Here is a 16,694-nt window from a genome sequence, read left to right on the forward strand (position 1 = left end):
TGGTTTTCAGGCACTCAGTGTTTGGGATGTGTGAATAGCATCTGTGTAGCCTCTAGTGCACACTCTTCTCCATGTGACCCAGCACCCAAAAGTCCATTGGCTGCACCAAGAGGAAGGGTTTTGCTACTATGTGAGAAGATCTGAGAGATGCTGAAAGATCACCTTCTCCAGCGCCTCCGCAACCTTCCTGCCACTGCACCGTCCTTCTCCCCTCCATCTGCTGTTGAGAAAGGGGCACAATACCTCCAGGGATCCACCGTGACAGGGCACCCAGGGTCATCTGGCTACAGAGGGACTTCATCAAACAAAAAGCTTCTGCACAGCAAAGGAAACAAAAAGCAAAATGGAAAGCAATGTACAGAATGGGAGAAAATATTTGCAAATCATGTATTTGATAAGGGACTAATATCCAAAATATATAAAAAACTCCACAACTCAGTAACTCAGTAGAAAACAGCACCAACAAATAACCTGATTTAAAAATGGTAAAGGACCTGAACATTTTTCTGAAAAAGACATACAGATGGCCAACAAGTACATGAAAAGGTGATCAATCATCAGAAAAATGCAAATCAAAAACACAATGAGATATCACTCCACATTGTCACAATGGTTTCATCAAAAAGACAAGAGTTCATAAGTGTTGGTGAGAATGTGGAGAAAAGGGAATCCTTGTGCACTGTTAGTGGGAATGTAAATAGGTATAGTCATTATGGAAAACAGTATAGAAGCTCCCCCCAAAATTAAAAATAAAACTGCCATGTGACCCAGCAAATTCCACATCTGGATATATATCCAAAGGAAAAAAATTTCCATCTTGGAAAGATATATGCACCCCCATGTTGATAGCAGCATTATTTACAATAGCCAGGACATGGAAATAACCTAAGTATCCATCCACAGACGAATGGATAAAGAAGTTGTGAGATATATATATATATATATATATATATATATATATATATATATATATGGTGAAATATTATTCAGCCTTAAAAAGGAAACCCTGCCATTTGCAACAACTTGGGTGGATCTTGAGGGCACTATGCTAAGTGAAGTAAGCCAGACACAGAAAGACAAATACTGCATGATTTCACTTATGTGTGGAATCTAAAGTAGTCAAACATATAGCAGACTGTAGAATGGTTGCTTCCAGGGTCTGGGGTAAGGAGAAATGGGGAGATGATTGTTAAATGGTACAAAGTTTCAGTTTTGCAGGATAAGTTCTGGAGATACACTATACAGCATGTTACCTGTAGCTAACAATACTGTATGGCGTACTTACAATTTTGCCAAACTCAGTGAGTTCCAGACATTAAATATGCACAGCTTTTTACATGTCAATCATACCTCAATAAAGTTGTTTTAAAAAATAAAATAAGGGTGGCAGGATATCATTGTGAAAGAAAAAAAAGAAGAAGGAAAAAGGAGCACAGACTTCAAAGAGCACAGCCTTCAAAGTCACAAAAAGAGCACAGCCTAGCAGTCAGGCATTCTTCCTCTGCCATGACCCAGTCCTTAACCTCTCAGAACAACTTACTTCACTTAGAGCCAGAATAAAAATAACCCACTTTCAAGACTGGACAGCAGAGCCAGTGCAATCATGAATAGCAGTGGTTTACACCATAATGAGGGTAACAGTTAAAGGAGGTGACCCCAAAGCTCTGTCCTTCCTGCTACAGGCATCACTGTCTTCATAGAAGGCACATACAGCCAGGACCAGCCACATGGGGCACTGTCCCACCCCCCAAGGTGTGAGTGTCTACAGCAGTGAGATGGCAGGGACAGGGAAGAGTTGGAGAGGCCAGAGATCCAGGAACATGTGGGAAGATGACCTGGCTAGCAGGTGAAGGGCAAGCACTTCAAGGAGAATGGGGCAGGCAAAGAGACAAGATGGCAAAATCCCCCTCACCCTCTGCACTGGTCTGTCTGACATGGTCCCTGATCAGGAACCTGCTTCCCAGGGCACTGCCTTGATTCTCACTCTCAGCTCCAGGCTGCTGGACTCTGCCATGTCTCCTGGACATGCCAAAAAACTCCCTTTGGTTACATCCAAAGCAGGTGAATTCAAGTGAATACAGGAATATTTGGGGAACTTTGGAGTCCACATATTTTGTAGGCTGGAAGTGTGGGAACTTCCCTCCCTGTATTAGGGTTCTCCGGAGAAGCAGAACCAATAGGATAAATGTAGATGCAGGGATAGATACAGATAAAGATATAAGAGGACATTTATTATAGGAATTTGTTCATGAGATTATGGAAGCCAAGAAGTTTCACAATCTGTCATCTGCAAGCTGAAGACCCAGGAAACCTTGGTGGTGTAATTCAGTCTGAGTCCAAAGGCCTGAGAATTAAGAGACTGAGGTTTTAAGTCCTGGTCCAAGTCTGAGGCCTGGGAACCAGGAGCATTGATATCTGAGAGCAGAAGATGCACATCCCAGCTCAAGCAAAGAGCAAATTCCACCTTCATTCACTTTTCTCTTCTACAGGCAGACCTTGGAGATATTGCAGCTTCAGTTCCAGTCCATCACAATAAAGCAAACAACACAACAAATCAAGTCACACAAATTTTTTGGTTTCCCAGAGCATATAAAAGTTATGCTTACTCTATGCTACAGTCTATTATTGATAAGTGTGCAGTAGCATTACATCTAAAAAAAAACAATGTAAGTAACTTAACTAAAAAACAATGCTGTTTGGGAAGGGATGCCATAATTTTCAATTTGTAAAACAAAATGCAGTATCTGTGAAGCACAATAAAGTGAAAGAAGATAAAAGGAAGTATGCCTGCATTTGGTCCCTCAAAAGACTGGATGATGCCCACACACCTTGGTGAGGGCGATCTTCCTTATTCAGGCTACTGACTCAAATGTTGATCTCTCCTGTAGACATCCTCACAGAAACATTCAAAAATAATGTTTTACCAGCTATCCAGGCATCCCTTAGACCGGGAGTCCCCAACCCCCGAGCCACGGATTGGTATTTGTCTGTGGCCTGTTAGGAACTAGACCGCACAGCAAGAGGTGAGTAGCCGGTGAGCCAGCCAGTGAAGCTTCATCTGCTGCTCCCCATTGCTCGCATTACCACCTGAACCATCTCCCCCCACCCCCTTCCATGGAAAAATTGTCTTCCACGATACCAGGTCCTGGTGCCAAAAAGTTTGGGGACCTCTGCCTTAGACCAGTCAAGTGATACATAAAATGAACTGTTGCTCTCGCCTTGGAAGACGGGCTTCCTTTTGGAAGTTTTGTACCTGAGAATTTGCTTCAAAGGACACAGGGCCACTGCTGGCATTTCATAGCATCTGCTATTTGGTGATTAACTCATCCAAAAGAGAAAGGACTTTCAAGGAGCTGTGTGGTTTCTTTCCTGCCAAAGCAAATCTCCCACTTGCCAGGACATTCCACCTGGCAGAGGGTCCACTTTTTAATGCACCCGGGGAGCAGGCAGGGAATGGGCAATTTTGTCTGTTTATTTTAAGACACACACCAGTTATGAAGCATTTGGATGAGCCATGAATACTTGGTTCCCTCTTCAGGTCTAAACCCAAGAAGGGTTTAGAATGAAATACATTTGGCAGCACTCTGTATGCTGCACACGGGAAGAAACGAGCTATTTGTGGCTCCTAAAAATAAACCTTTCTGGTTTGTTCCTCTGCAAGTCCAATCAGATGCTGCTGGAGACTGATAATGATGAGGCTGAGTTCAGCCTATCTTTCCTAGTCAGCCTGCCCTCCTGCCTTAAGGGGATAAAGCTCAACTGACCAAGAGATGCAGATGGTGCCCTCCCTCTAGGCATATATCTTTTTGAGTTAGTGTTTTCATTTTCTTTGGATAAATACACGAAAGTAGAATTGCTGGATCATAATACAGTTCTATTTTAAATTTTTTGAGGACTCTCCATACTGTTTTCCACAATGGCTGCACCAATTTACATTCCCACCAACAGTGCAGAAGGTTTTCTTTTTCTCCACATCCTCACCAATATTTGTTGTCTTTTGATCATAGCCATTCTGACAGGTGGGAGGTGATATCTCATTGTTGTTTTGATTTGCATTTCCCCAATGACTAATGATGTTGAACATCTTTCCATCTACCTGTTGGCCATCTGCATGTCTTCTTTGGAAAAAATGTCTTTTTAGATCTTCTGACCATTTTTTAATCAAAAAAATTGTTTTGCTATTGAGTTGTATGAATTCTGTACATATTTTGGATACTAGTCCCTTATCAGATATATGGTTTGCAAATATTTTCCCTCATTCAGTAAGTTGCTTTTCCATTTTGTTGATAGTTTCCTTTGCTGTGTAGAAGCTTTTTAGTATGATATATAGTTCCATTTGTTTATTTTTGCTTTTGTTGCTTTGCTGGTGTCAGATGAAACAAGTCATCACCAAGACCTATGTCAAGGAGCTTACTGCCTATGTTTTCTTCTAGGAGTTTTATGGTTTTAGGTCTTATGTTCAAGTTTTTAATCTATTTTGAGTTAATTTTTGTGTATGGTGCAAGAGAGTGGTTGAATTGAATTCTCTTGTGTGTGACTGGCCTGTTTTCCCAACACCATTTATCTAAGAGTCTGTCCTTTCTTCATTGTATATATTCTTGTCTCCTTTGTGGTAAATTAATTGACCATATATATGTGGATTTATTTCTGGGCTCTCTATTCTTTTCCACTGATCCATATGTCTGTTTTTATGCTAGTGCCATACTGTTTTGGTGACTCTACCTTTGTAGTATAGTTTCAAGTCAGGGACTGTGACACTTCCACTTTTTTCTTCTTTCTCAAGATGGCTTTTGCTATTCAAGTTTGTGTGTGTGTGTGTGTGTGTGTGTGTGGTTTCATACAAATTTTAGGATTATTTGTTTTATTTCTTTAAAAATGCCAATGGAATTTTGATAAGGATTGCATTGAATCTGTAGATTGCTTTGGGTAGTATAGAAATTTTAAAAATATTGATTCTTCCAATATGTGAGCATAGAATGTCTTTCCATTTATTTGTGTTTTCTTCAAGTTCTTTCATTAACACGTTTTAGTTTTCAATATACAGGTCTTTAACCTCCTTGGTTAAATTTATCCCTAGGTAAATTTTGCTTTCTCTTTTGTCTTTTTCTGAATTTAAAACGAACTGTAAAATGTGTTTATCCATTATTTCATTTTTGTCTTTTCACTCTAATGTATAGTGAAGAAAGCCACAAAACCTTCTGCCTGAGACTTCATCAAATTTTTTTGTCATGCCCCATATGCAATTTTAAAGATAGTCAGTGAAGTTAGTTGAACTCTTATGAGTCATACTTAAGTAGTTGTGGTCAATATATTTTAAATGAATCATCATAAATTCCACAGATATATTTCTATATTGACCTTTACTTTAAAACTTTATAAGCAAATAAATTTGATATTTCCTTTTATTTGTAGCCTTGTACTTAGAATTATATATTGTCTTTAAGAATTTGTAAGTGATTACTTGTTAGCTCTGGTATCAATCCTATGTAAAATATTGGAAAATAAAATACTATGAAAAATTACATCCTATTATAGTGTAATGAGACAACTATAAATATATTTAAGTAAAAACTTTATCTTTTTATTTTGAAGACAAACCACTTGACTTGAAGATGATATTAAGCGTAAAATTATTGCAAATGAATTCTGTATATGTCCAAATAATACGCACAGCTCATTAGCATAAGGGTCTTTGGTAAGTCAACTGTTCATCAACTTCTGAGTTCTTTAATATTATAACAAAATGGTTAAGTTGTTCAAAGATTTATCAAAGCTACTTATTTTGTAACATGGGTCCTATGTAACAACGTCTAGAGTGAATATACCCAGGTGGCCCAGACGAAAACCGTTATACATTTTCTCTGGTTGTATAGTGATGCTATAATCAATCATGTGACTGTTTGCTAGAAATCAGCATAGGCTAGACAATCATTTACAGAGCAGTCATACCCCAAGTCAGTACTCACAGCTGGAGAATATCAGCGGGCAGGAGTGCTCATCCATGGGGAAGTTGTGCAGCTGCAGCTGGCATTCTGCATTTATGGTGAGCCTGTGGGGGAGCCAAGCATCACTCTTGTGGCCAGCCAGCGACAATCCAGCAAAGGCCCTAAGCAAAGCCAGGGGCGGTCACATTACTACCATGTGGGGAGCAGGGGCCTGGGGTGGCCACATAGAGCTCACTCTTAGCAGGGGCACCATCCATTCAGTATACCATTTGGGTTTTTTTGTGTTGTGTTACTTTGTTTTACTTTTAACTATCAGAAGCAGAGGAAGTTTCCATTATTGAAATTCCTGACTGTGTCTAGAAATATAAGCCAAGTAAGAGAGGAAACAAATCAAAACAATATGTCCTTGTTTTCATATGTCTTTGTTTCAATATGTCCTTGTTTTCATATGTCCTTGTTTCTTATGTCCTTGTTTTTAATCTGTTTGACTGAATTAAATCCTTCCTCCATTTTGAAAATGGTATATTTGCCTAAATAGGTATAATGTCAAGTTCATCCACTTGTAGGGAAGATTTCATACTTGGCTAACCCCCCTACTTGACTAGGCAGGTCGTGGCTGCACTAAATGTGTGTATTGCATCTTTTCAAAGCAGACATTCCTTGGGTCAGAATTTTTATAAAGGATCGCAGGACTGGCCATGTCTCTATTCTGGTTTGCTGAAGCTCACCTTCATTTCAGAGTCTCATTTATATTCCTTTAAGAATTGATGAGGAAATAGCTATTACAAACTCCTGTTCTCCAAATGTAACTAACTTATCAGCAGAATTCCCTGTTGTGGCTTTTATTGTTGTTGCTGTTCCCAAGCTGCCAACATTATTCTTTCCGTGAAACTTTAAAATTCTTTAATCTTCTGCTTATTTTGATATTAATCTGTGCCTTTATCTGTGCTACAAATACGTGTTTACCATATGAATTACAGATTTCTCCTTATGGCCACAAATCACTTGCAATTAAAAGCTCCTGATACTGGATGTGGGAGGAGGGGGTTGTGTTCAAGGGCTGGCAGTGGTATTCACTTAGCCAGGAGGACACAGGGGCCTGGTCAGAGGTATTAGAGAAATGACATTCCCCTGCAGCATGCTGAATCAAAATGCCTTTTAGGCTTTCAGGAGGAGATACACACAGGTAGGTGGCTCCTAGAATCTGGTGCCCAGAATGGAAGTTTGGGGTTGGAAATGAATGTGGGAATGAATCCTCAGCGTGTATATGGCTTTTAAAGTCTTAGGAATGGATGAGCTAAGTCAGCAGGAAAGTGGAAAGTGGGTAAAGTGATGGGGAAGTCCTAAGGCAGGAGGAGCAGAATGAGGAGAGGCTGTGTCAAGAACAGGACAGGAGGTGCAGGAAGCAGCTGTAAAGCAGCAAAGCCAGTGAGACAGAGATAATCAGCACAAGGCACTCAGTCCAGTGCTCTGGAGAGGGCTCAGACACTGGGAGAGCAGGGTCCAGACACCACTGTCCTTGATCCCAACGCTGGGTGAGCAGAAAGACTGGCTTAGGTGCAGGGCATTCTATGGTATGTTGCAGCCATTTGTTCACCCTAGCGCAGAGACTATTGAGAGATACAGACCCAAGTTCAAACCCGGGTAACACTAGTTCCCGATGGAAACTTTGGGCAGGTAGTTCTATTCACATCTTTCAAACACAGCCCCTCTTACTTTGCTGGGTTTCTGTGAGGACAGCCAAGAGGACTCATTACAAGGTAGCTGCCACTTCCATTAGGGAACACCCTCTGTGCTCTTTTGTTCCTTTTGGTCTCAAATTTGGCTATAATTACATTTTTCAATTAGTACACCAAGACATCTTTATTTTCTTAGCTGAATGGTCCTGTGGGTTAAACATATTAAAGATAATTTCCACAGCGCACTTACAGCAGAAATGGATTCTGATGAAGGAAGGAGTTTATATTCATCGCAGATCATTTGTATGTCTTTATTTTTACATAACATGGGATTAGGAAAAACTTCCTCAAGACCCAGTAGCATGTTGAACATGAGAATTGATAGAACTTAGCAATGAAAAATAGGGTCCCATTCCTACAATGATCTAAATTAAAGTCCCCAATATCAGACCATCAGTAGCATCTCACCTTAAAGTGTAAAGGATTTTCCCATCATTCCAAATTCTGAGGAGCTGATTAGGGGTGGTGATCCAGTGAGCCTCTGCAGTTTTGGAATTGCGGAATATTGTATCTGGAATCCATATTAACCCCACCATGTTGCTGTTCAGAGTAAGTATTTTCATTGTGCTGTTGAACCGAAGGCGACTGTCGGTCCAGGTCTGGGCAAAAAATATATCAATTTGGTATTCCTGAAACAGAGCAAAAGGAGGGGCAAGACATTTCTATTAGTGGATTTTCTGCAGGTTTTGTTTTCTTTCTCAGGAGTATGGTTCTCCTTATGTCTGCATCCTCACCTGCCCACATCCCTTTCTGTTAGTGCCTAACACTGTGCCTGGATCAACGTGATGGACATTCAATAAAGGTAACTGATATTATTTGTCAACAGTGTGATAACATATGTGAAAATGTTCTGTAAATAATAAATTGTAATAAACACATAGAGTGTGGTGAGGGGCCAAGAGGTAGTAGAATACAATTCAGAACATAGATGCAGACTCTCCTATATTCCTAAGTCCAAGCTGTGGCAGGTATCAAAATCTACCATTCTCTAATCTGTAAAATGGGTAGAATAGTAGTGCTTACCTCCTAAAGGGGTTATATGGAAGGAAATAAATAGTTAAATAAAAAGCTCTAGTGCCTGGCATAAAACAAATTATCCAGAAAGTATTAGCTCAGATAATAATAATTATCATTTTCACTCAAGAGCCTTCTCAAATAACACAATGCAAATCAAAAAGCAAAAAATAAGCAATGACAAAAAAAAAAATAGAGCTGATAGACACCCAAGCCGAATGCTGATTCTGAAAAAGGGCTGATGGCACTCAAATTACTTCTGTAACTGGAAGCAACCCCAGTATTTACAGCATTAGATACAGGATGGGGCTGACGTCACTGTGAGACATGGAGAAATGTCTTGAGCCCGGACCACCTCAGAGGCTCCTCCCATAATCACAGTTTAAAGGATTAGCTTTAGGTCCATAGTAAGGAGGAGCTAGAGGAAGACTGTTAGTGATTTTAATATCTTTCATAGTTTCTTTACATATTAGATATTATAAATGAATTACTTTTACAGAGTTCAGTAATTTTCAACAAATCCCATATTTACCCTTTTCATTGAGTTTCTGGTTTAAAGAACCTTTTTGACACAGGTAATTCAACAGACCAAATCCAGCCTTTTATTAACTTATCCCCTCATTCATCATGTCTTTGTTGCACTGACTATGTCAGACCCTGAAAACCATTGAAGGCCCAGAACTGTGCCAATAGGAAAAGCCCCTGCCTTCATGGGGCTTATATTCCAGTCAGGGAAAACAGGCCTTAAACAGACAATTAAGGTGAAAAAACATGACATGTTGGATGTATTGACTGCTATTCACTATGCTTGGTAAGTTAACACAAGAAAGAAATTATCTCAGAGGATAATTGGCTGGTTTGAAAGCAGCTATGAAAGTGTGAACAGAGACTGTTGCCTGCCATTCCAGTAAGCAAAGAATGTTGCCCCAATTTCCAGTTCTACAAGGACCAAGCCATCAGCCCCTGCAGTGGTGTGCCCTGAGGGGAATTCAGGATGGAGAATAACAGGAAGTATTTTGTGCTTTGGAAACTGGCCCTAGATAGTTAAATGCATATTTAAGGAATAATGTCAATGAAACTAGATTCTTACATCTTCCCATACATAGAAAAGCACCAAAATCATTAACCTGAAATATCTGTTCTTTGTAATTAGCAATGATCTTTTGATGTTTGACTACATTTTTTCCCAGCAAAAGTCTATGTATCCTGGCTTCTCCCTTAACTCTTCAGAGCAGTTCCTCAGAGCTATCTGAAAGGCTGTCTCCCAGGCTTAAGTCCTCAGTAAGATCCCCAGATAATAACTTGCAACTTTTATTTAGTTGAAAAAAGAGAAAAGAAAGATAAAACAAACACTGATTCTTGTAGGAATGGAAGAAGCAAATGTTTCTCACCCTATCAGTAGATCAAAGATTCAAGAAATGCTTTGACTGTTAAAAGCCTATTGAAACTCACCTTTGCAGAAATAATCAGACCCATTGCTAAAAATCTCTAAATGGGTTAAGTTGTCATGATGCAAAATCTTTGTGCAAATATGGCTCCAAGGACAAGTGACTAATATATGACTCTTCCACTGAACACTGATGGGACCAAGGTGTCTGTACTTAATTTAAGAGAAAAATTAAAGGTGAGAGTGAAGGCAAAGGGTTGGGTAGAGGCAGTGGCATTGAAAACAAAGGCATATCATGGATCTTGGAATCGTGTTGACACAAGATCTATGCAACTGTTAAACTGGCCTATCAGGTAAGAGGCTGGCTAGGTTTTGAGAGAGTTCTACTGCCAAAGGAACCTCAAGTCAGGAAAAAATGTCTGTGACTATTTGAGACTTAGATGTACTCTTGCATTTCTTTTTGTGATGGGTAGATCGTGGCTTGGAAAAGCTGATTGGACCCCAAAGGAGGCTTATTCTCCAATGTTAACTTTTCCATGGCCAGAACAGTTAATGGAAAAGGAAAACTCCCAGACAATGGAGTCAAGAGCCAAGGAGAAGAGTTCTTGGGAGCCCAACTCTGGGAGCAAGTTAAAGCTTAATCAAAGACACTCTCTTCCCAGGGAAGAGAGCCCACTCAGGATCTGCCCACTGGGGTCTCAGAATTGCTGCAAACCAGTGGGTTGATTGTGATTATCCTGGCCTTTCTTCATCCTTGTAGCTATACTGTATATGTAGGTGTGGGTTAGATAGCTTTTCTTTTCAGTTTAGAGGTCGGTGGATCAAGGAAAGCCATGTGCAAACTTGATGTGAAGACGTACACATACAGGTAACTATGACGTTGGGGATGGGACTGGGTGGACCTTTGGGGTTACCTCAATTGAAGAAGGGAGGAGTGTGTCTGTCCTGATTAGGGAGAGACAGACAAAACATTTGGCAGCTAAAGACAGATCATGGTGGTCATTGGTACTATTCACCAAGTATTGCAGCATCCCTCCTTGTGGGCACATGATAGATTCACATGCTCCCATTTTAGGCCCTGAGAGACTGTGCCCACATGATCAGTGTCTAGATGATTCACACCAGGCATGTATTGTAGGTGAAAAGGTAGAGAGAGTGGGATGCAGGGGCGGGGGCTGTGGTCCTCACTGAGAAGGTGACTTAGAACAAGACCTCAGTGAGGTACAGGAGTGAACTGGGCAGATAGATGCCTCCCTTGCTAGGGCCCTGAACACAAGAAGCAGGAAAGTCAAAGACACTCCTGAGAAGTAGGAATAATGCTGTGGTACAGATTCAGCCAAATGGGGCAGGGGAGCAGACCCCTCACCTCCTTGATGGCAAGATTTTAGCCAAACAATGATGATTGCTGACTATAAAATAGAGACTATATTTGAACAGAGAACATGAGAACACACTCAAAACTTTAAATAAAATTCAGGCTGTGAGAATAGCCAGTACAGTACATATAGGTATCTAAACGAATTACTTCCTTTTTCCCTTTAACACTGGGTTATTGGGTAAAGGAATAAGGAGAGAAGGATAAAGATGTTCTCCTCAACAGGGCCAAGGTCCACCAATCATGTGGGTAATGGTAGCCAGTAAAGACTGTTTTCTGTAAAGGCCTCAAGTGTATTTTGGAAAGAATCTAAAACCAACCAGATTTTTTTAAATCCCTATATTATATCAGGGATATTGAAACTCAGAAAACCAATAATTTTGCCAAAGTTACCAAAGGGCTCCAAGTAAAAATTTCCAAGTGGGTCTTTTTATTGTTTAAAAATGAAAAATCAGAAAGTCTAATGACAAAATAGTCCTCCTCTTTACGCCCTTTCCCTACTTATCTTCTCTGCTTTCCATCCCCATTTATGTCCCTTCACAGTACATTTTAAAATGCAGATCTGAGGGCTTCCCTGGTGGCGCAGTGGTTGAGGGTCCGTCTGCTGATGCAGGGGACGCGGGTTCGTGCCCCGGTCCGGGGGGATCCTGTGTGCCGCGGAGCGGCTACGCCCGTGGGCCATGGCCGCTGGGCCTGCGCGTCCGGAGCCTGTGCTCCGCAATGGGAGAGGCTGCAGCGGTGAGAGGCCTGCATACCGCAAAATAAAATAAAATAAAATAAAAAATAAAATGCAGATCTGAGAAGGGTAAATCATATATCAAGCTAAGCAGCATCACCTAAAGTCACCCCCATGAGGCACAGATGCTTTTGTACCCACCAGGCACTGACTATTAAGACAGACAATAATGATTTTCTGCTAGGGGGTAAAACGAGGCCTGAGAGGTTAAGTAACTTTCATCAAGTCACACAGCTGCTAAGTACCAATTGTGCCAAACTATATAGTCAAAATCTTCTTCCCAGGAGAAAAGGGAATCCTCCTACACTGTTGGTGGGTATGTATATTGGTGCAGCCACTGTGGAGAACAGTATGGAGATTCATTAAAAAAATAAAAATAGAGGGCTTCCCTGGTGGCACAGGGGTTGAGGGTCCGCCTGCTGATGCAGGGGACGCGGGTTCGTGTCCCGGTCCGGGAAGATCCCACATGGCGCGGAGTGGCTGGGCCTGTGAGCCATAGCTGCTGAGCCTGCGCGTCCAGAGCCTGTGCTCCGCAACAGGAGAGGCCGCAACAGTGAGAGGCCTGTGTACCGAAAAAAAAAAAAAAATAGAACTACCATTTGATCCAGGAATCCCACTCCTGGGCATGTATCTGGAGAAAACCATAATTCAAAAAGATACATGCACCCCAGTGTTCACTGCAGCACTATTTACAATAGACAAGACATGGAAATAACCATCCAGTGACAGGTGAATGGATAAAGAAGATGTGATATATGTATACACACACACACACACACACACGCACACGCACACGCACACGCACACACACACACAATGGAATATTACTCAGCCATAAAAAGAATGAAATAATGCCATTTGCAGTAACATGGATGGACCTAGAAATTATCACACTAAGTGAAATAAGCCAGACAAACACAAATATCATATCATATCACTTATATGTGGACTCCAAAAAAGGATACAAATGAACTTATTTACAAAGCAGAACAGATTCACAGACATAGTAAACAAATTTATGGTTACCAAAGCAGGGGTGGGGGAGGGACAAATTAGGAGGTTGAGATTAACGTACACACACTACTATATATAAAATAGATAAACAACAAGGACCTACTTTATAACACAGGGAATTATACTCAATATCTTGTAATAACCTATAATGGAAGAGAATGTAAAAAAGAACATATATACACACATACATACATACATATATATATACACATATATATATGTAGCCAAATCACTTTGCTGTACATCTGAAACTAACAACATTGTCAATCAACTATATGTCAACAAATTTTAAAAAAAAATCTGCTTCCCTGGATGTGAGTGAGAGCAGCTGCAGCAGCTGCAATCTAGTTGCCAGATATGGGAACCACCACCAGGCGGTGAAGAAAGAACGCCGGTGTAGGCATCCACTCCACTTTTGCCCTGTTTACAAACTGTGTGAGATTATTCACCTTCCTTGGCCTTTGATTCTTCCTCTGTAAAATGGCAGAGTTGGGTTAGATTAAATATAAGAATGCTTCCACCTCTAACATTTTATATTTCCACATCCCTGCCTGGAGTTAGCTTTTCAGTGCTGAAAGTAATTTTTCTGTAGGGGAACTATTTTTCTGTAAGGAAAGGGATCACACCATGATGCCCTAAGGAAGGGTCTGCAGGGTTTGGAGGGATTCTCTCTTTATTCTGAAGTCCTGCCACAAACTCCAACTCAAGAAGACAGAATGTGGATGGTGTGCGTTGGTGCCTGGTGTGGATGTTTTATTGTGTTTACATTTGACTAAATGTTGGAGAAACACTTGCCACCCACAAAGTAATATTTTTATGTCTCTCATAAACTTTCTTTGTAACTGCATTAATCATCTTTCCTGCAGAGGAAAAAAAAAATCATTCTTACAATGTCTATCTAAAACAACATTTTACATAACTCATAAATAGCTGTGAAATTAATGTCTGAAATACTAATAACTGCAACAGGTGAAAAATGTGCAACATCCCCAACTTAAACCTTCATGCTTGTGGAGAGCCTATGCTGATAATTTGTTTTAATAATTGGAGGGCTCAATGATTCCTAAACAGGCCAGCAGTGTGTGGAGCATTTTAACAAAACAGAAGAAAAATTATGATTCTTCATGCTATCTCTCTGTAATTTCTAAAACACTAGAAATTTATTTTCTAATGCTTTTCTCCTTTCCTTTACCAAAGAAGAGGGCCATATGGAAAGATGATAGATTAATAAAGGACAGGGACTTGGAGACAGGAGGTTACAGGAGACACACTCTCCAGGGCACAGGCGCTCTCCCTCCATCCCAGCACATCAGGTCATCGCCTGGAAGGTGACAGACAAATCCTTTAGTATTGAAAGTCACTGGCAGTTTTCTTTGTAAAATGGAAATTACAGGCCCATGCCGGTTAGACTTTGTTCAAATGCCTCAGTTAAAAACGTATAGTATGTAATGATGATTAGAATAAAATGATTTTTATTTCTTCATTATCAGGTATGGAAGCATAACAAATATATATTTTTGGTGTTACTTCCTCAAATTCATCATAGGAAACAAGGCTTTACAGCTGGCCTCCCCCAGAGGCCTGCTCCAGCCCTGCCTCCAGATCTGCAGCCTCCAGGGACTGCACCTGCCCTGTTTTCATCCCTGAGTTCCCTGAACATCCTTCCCACTAACCCCAGGCTCCTCCAGTCTTTGGAAGCCATTCACACACTCCAACATGTAAGCCCTACTCTGTGCTGGGCATGAGGCTAGGTTTATATAAAGACAGATGCAATATCCTTGCCTGCAGGAGCTTGGGCCCACAGCATGTGGAGAGGGTGTGATGCCCCACCTGGCACCCAGGCAATATGAGGGCAGCCTCCAGGAAGCCAGAGAGGCCCACCCAGGTGGTGCAGGGGGCTCTGCAGGGACCAGGCCTCCCATCTGGTCCTGGAACCACTGGGCAGAAAGTAGACAGGTGATGGGTGTATCCATCAGGGAGGACTGTATCAAAGCTGAGAGGAGTGACACCAATTCAGGGAGAGTGGGTTGTGAAAAGTATTTGTTACAAGGATCACCCATAGGAGCATCAGGAAACCAGGTAACCTCAAGATGCAACAGGGAAACATGGTGCCCTCCTGAGCAGGTCCAGGACTTGTCACCTGATACTAATGTAACCTAGGGCCCTTTTTAAGAAAAGGATATATAAATATAAATATAATATTAAATAAAATATATACATCTATTTTGAATGAGAAAAAAACATAAATACTCAAAAATTGCAAATGCCACAAAAATCACAAAACCAGGGAAAAATAGATTTTATTTTTATTTGCTAACTGGCTCACTTTCATCATACTCACAAGTCCTATATCTTTGCTTGCTTGTTCTTTGGTCACACCTTTCTATGGCAATGTTTTATGATGTTAGTTTTTTAGAGAGAGAGAGAATAAAAATTATTACTTCCTCTGGTATAATGAAACAAAATATTTTATTATTAACAGATTTTTAAAAGTTTACTTAAACTCACAATTCATTATTGGAAATATCATGTGTATATTTGGGCCTCTGCTAAATGGGGAAAAGCCTCAAGTTTCTTTTATATAAAGTTTGCGGATTCTGCATTTGAACTTGGGCTCTAGGATTTTCCTCCAAGCCACCCATACTTCGGGAGTCCTGGACCTTGAGAAACAATCACTCTGGGATAGAGCTTGGGTCTTGCTCATCCCGTGATCATCATAGTATATGGAAGTTGCAGGGAACCCTAACCCACTAACCATAGCTTGAAAGCTTCCCCAGCCCCACCTTCCCTTAGGGTCCACAATTACCTGCACCCAACAAGAGGAACTTGTAATGGGGGAATCAGAGGAGGAAGAGATAGCTGTATTATTTAAAATGCCTCGCATTTGCAAATTTCACACACTGCTATGACCTTCCCTGGGGCCTGGGAAGGAGCTTCTGCAAGAAAGGAACTCTGAGGCTTAAATTTTGCAAGCATGATGCAAATTGGGAAGACCCAATGGACCACATGGTGTTCGTGGATCTGGGCCAGGAGTCGCTTGTGGATGTCAGGTGGACCCAATCCAGGATGAGCAAGGGTATGGAGGAGACACAGCTGCTGCTGGAGATGATGCTAACAGTCAAGAGAATAGGAGGGAAATCTCCCTCCCTTCTGTCCTTATCTTCCAAGTGCCTCAGGTTGGCTGAACCCAGCAGAAGGCCAGGTGACCAGGGACCTGGAAAGGCAGGCTTTGGAGTCAGCCCCCTGTGGTGGGAAGCAGTGCAGGGGAGAGTGGGAAATGAATGGAGGACCAGCAGGGGCATGAGAGGGGTGGAAAGGGCACCCATCGCAAAGGAGGCTCCCCTCTTACACCCTGTGGACATTTTCCACATCCGCCTGCTCGCCTTTTCAACATTCCCTCTCTTGAATAGCTGTCCTTCCTCTGGAATTCAGCTACATATTTACTGCTTTCAGATTAAACTTGTCTTTCAGATTAAAGCATTCC

General features: G+C 41.2%; 1 protein-coding gene across 2 annotated transcripts in view; it reads right to left on the minus strand.

Annotated features, from left to right (window-relative positions):
- GABRG3 (gamma-aminobutyric acid type A receptor subunit gamma3) overlaps positions 1-16,694 on the minus strand; it is a 644,601-nt gene that overhangs the window by 175,589 nt on the left and 452,318 nt on the right. For both annotated transcript variants that reach the window (XM_079915154.1, XM_079915153.1), the window contains exons 4-5: positions 8,093-8,313; positions 5,967-6,049 (exon numbers count right to left, since the gene is read on the minus strand). In XM_079915154.1, the coding sequence (XP_079771280.1) occupies positions 5,967-6,049; positions 8,093-8,313 (304 nt within the window). The remainder of the gene's footprint in view (positions 1-5,966; positions 6,050-8,092; positions 8,314-16,694) is intronic.

Source organism: Stenella coeruleoalba (assembly GCF_951394435.1).
Source record: "Stenella coeruleoalba genome assembly, chromosome: 2".
Lineage (NCBI taxonomy): Eukaryota > Metazoa > Chordata > Mammalia > Artiodactyla > Delphinidae > Stenella > Stenella coeruleoalba.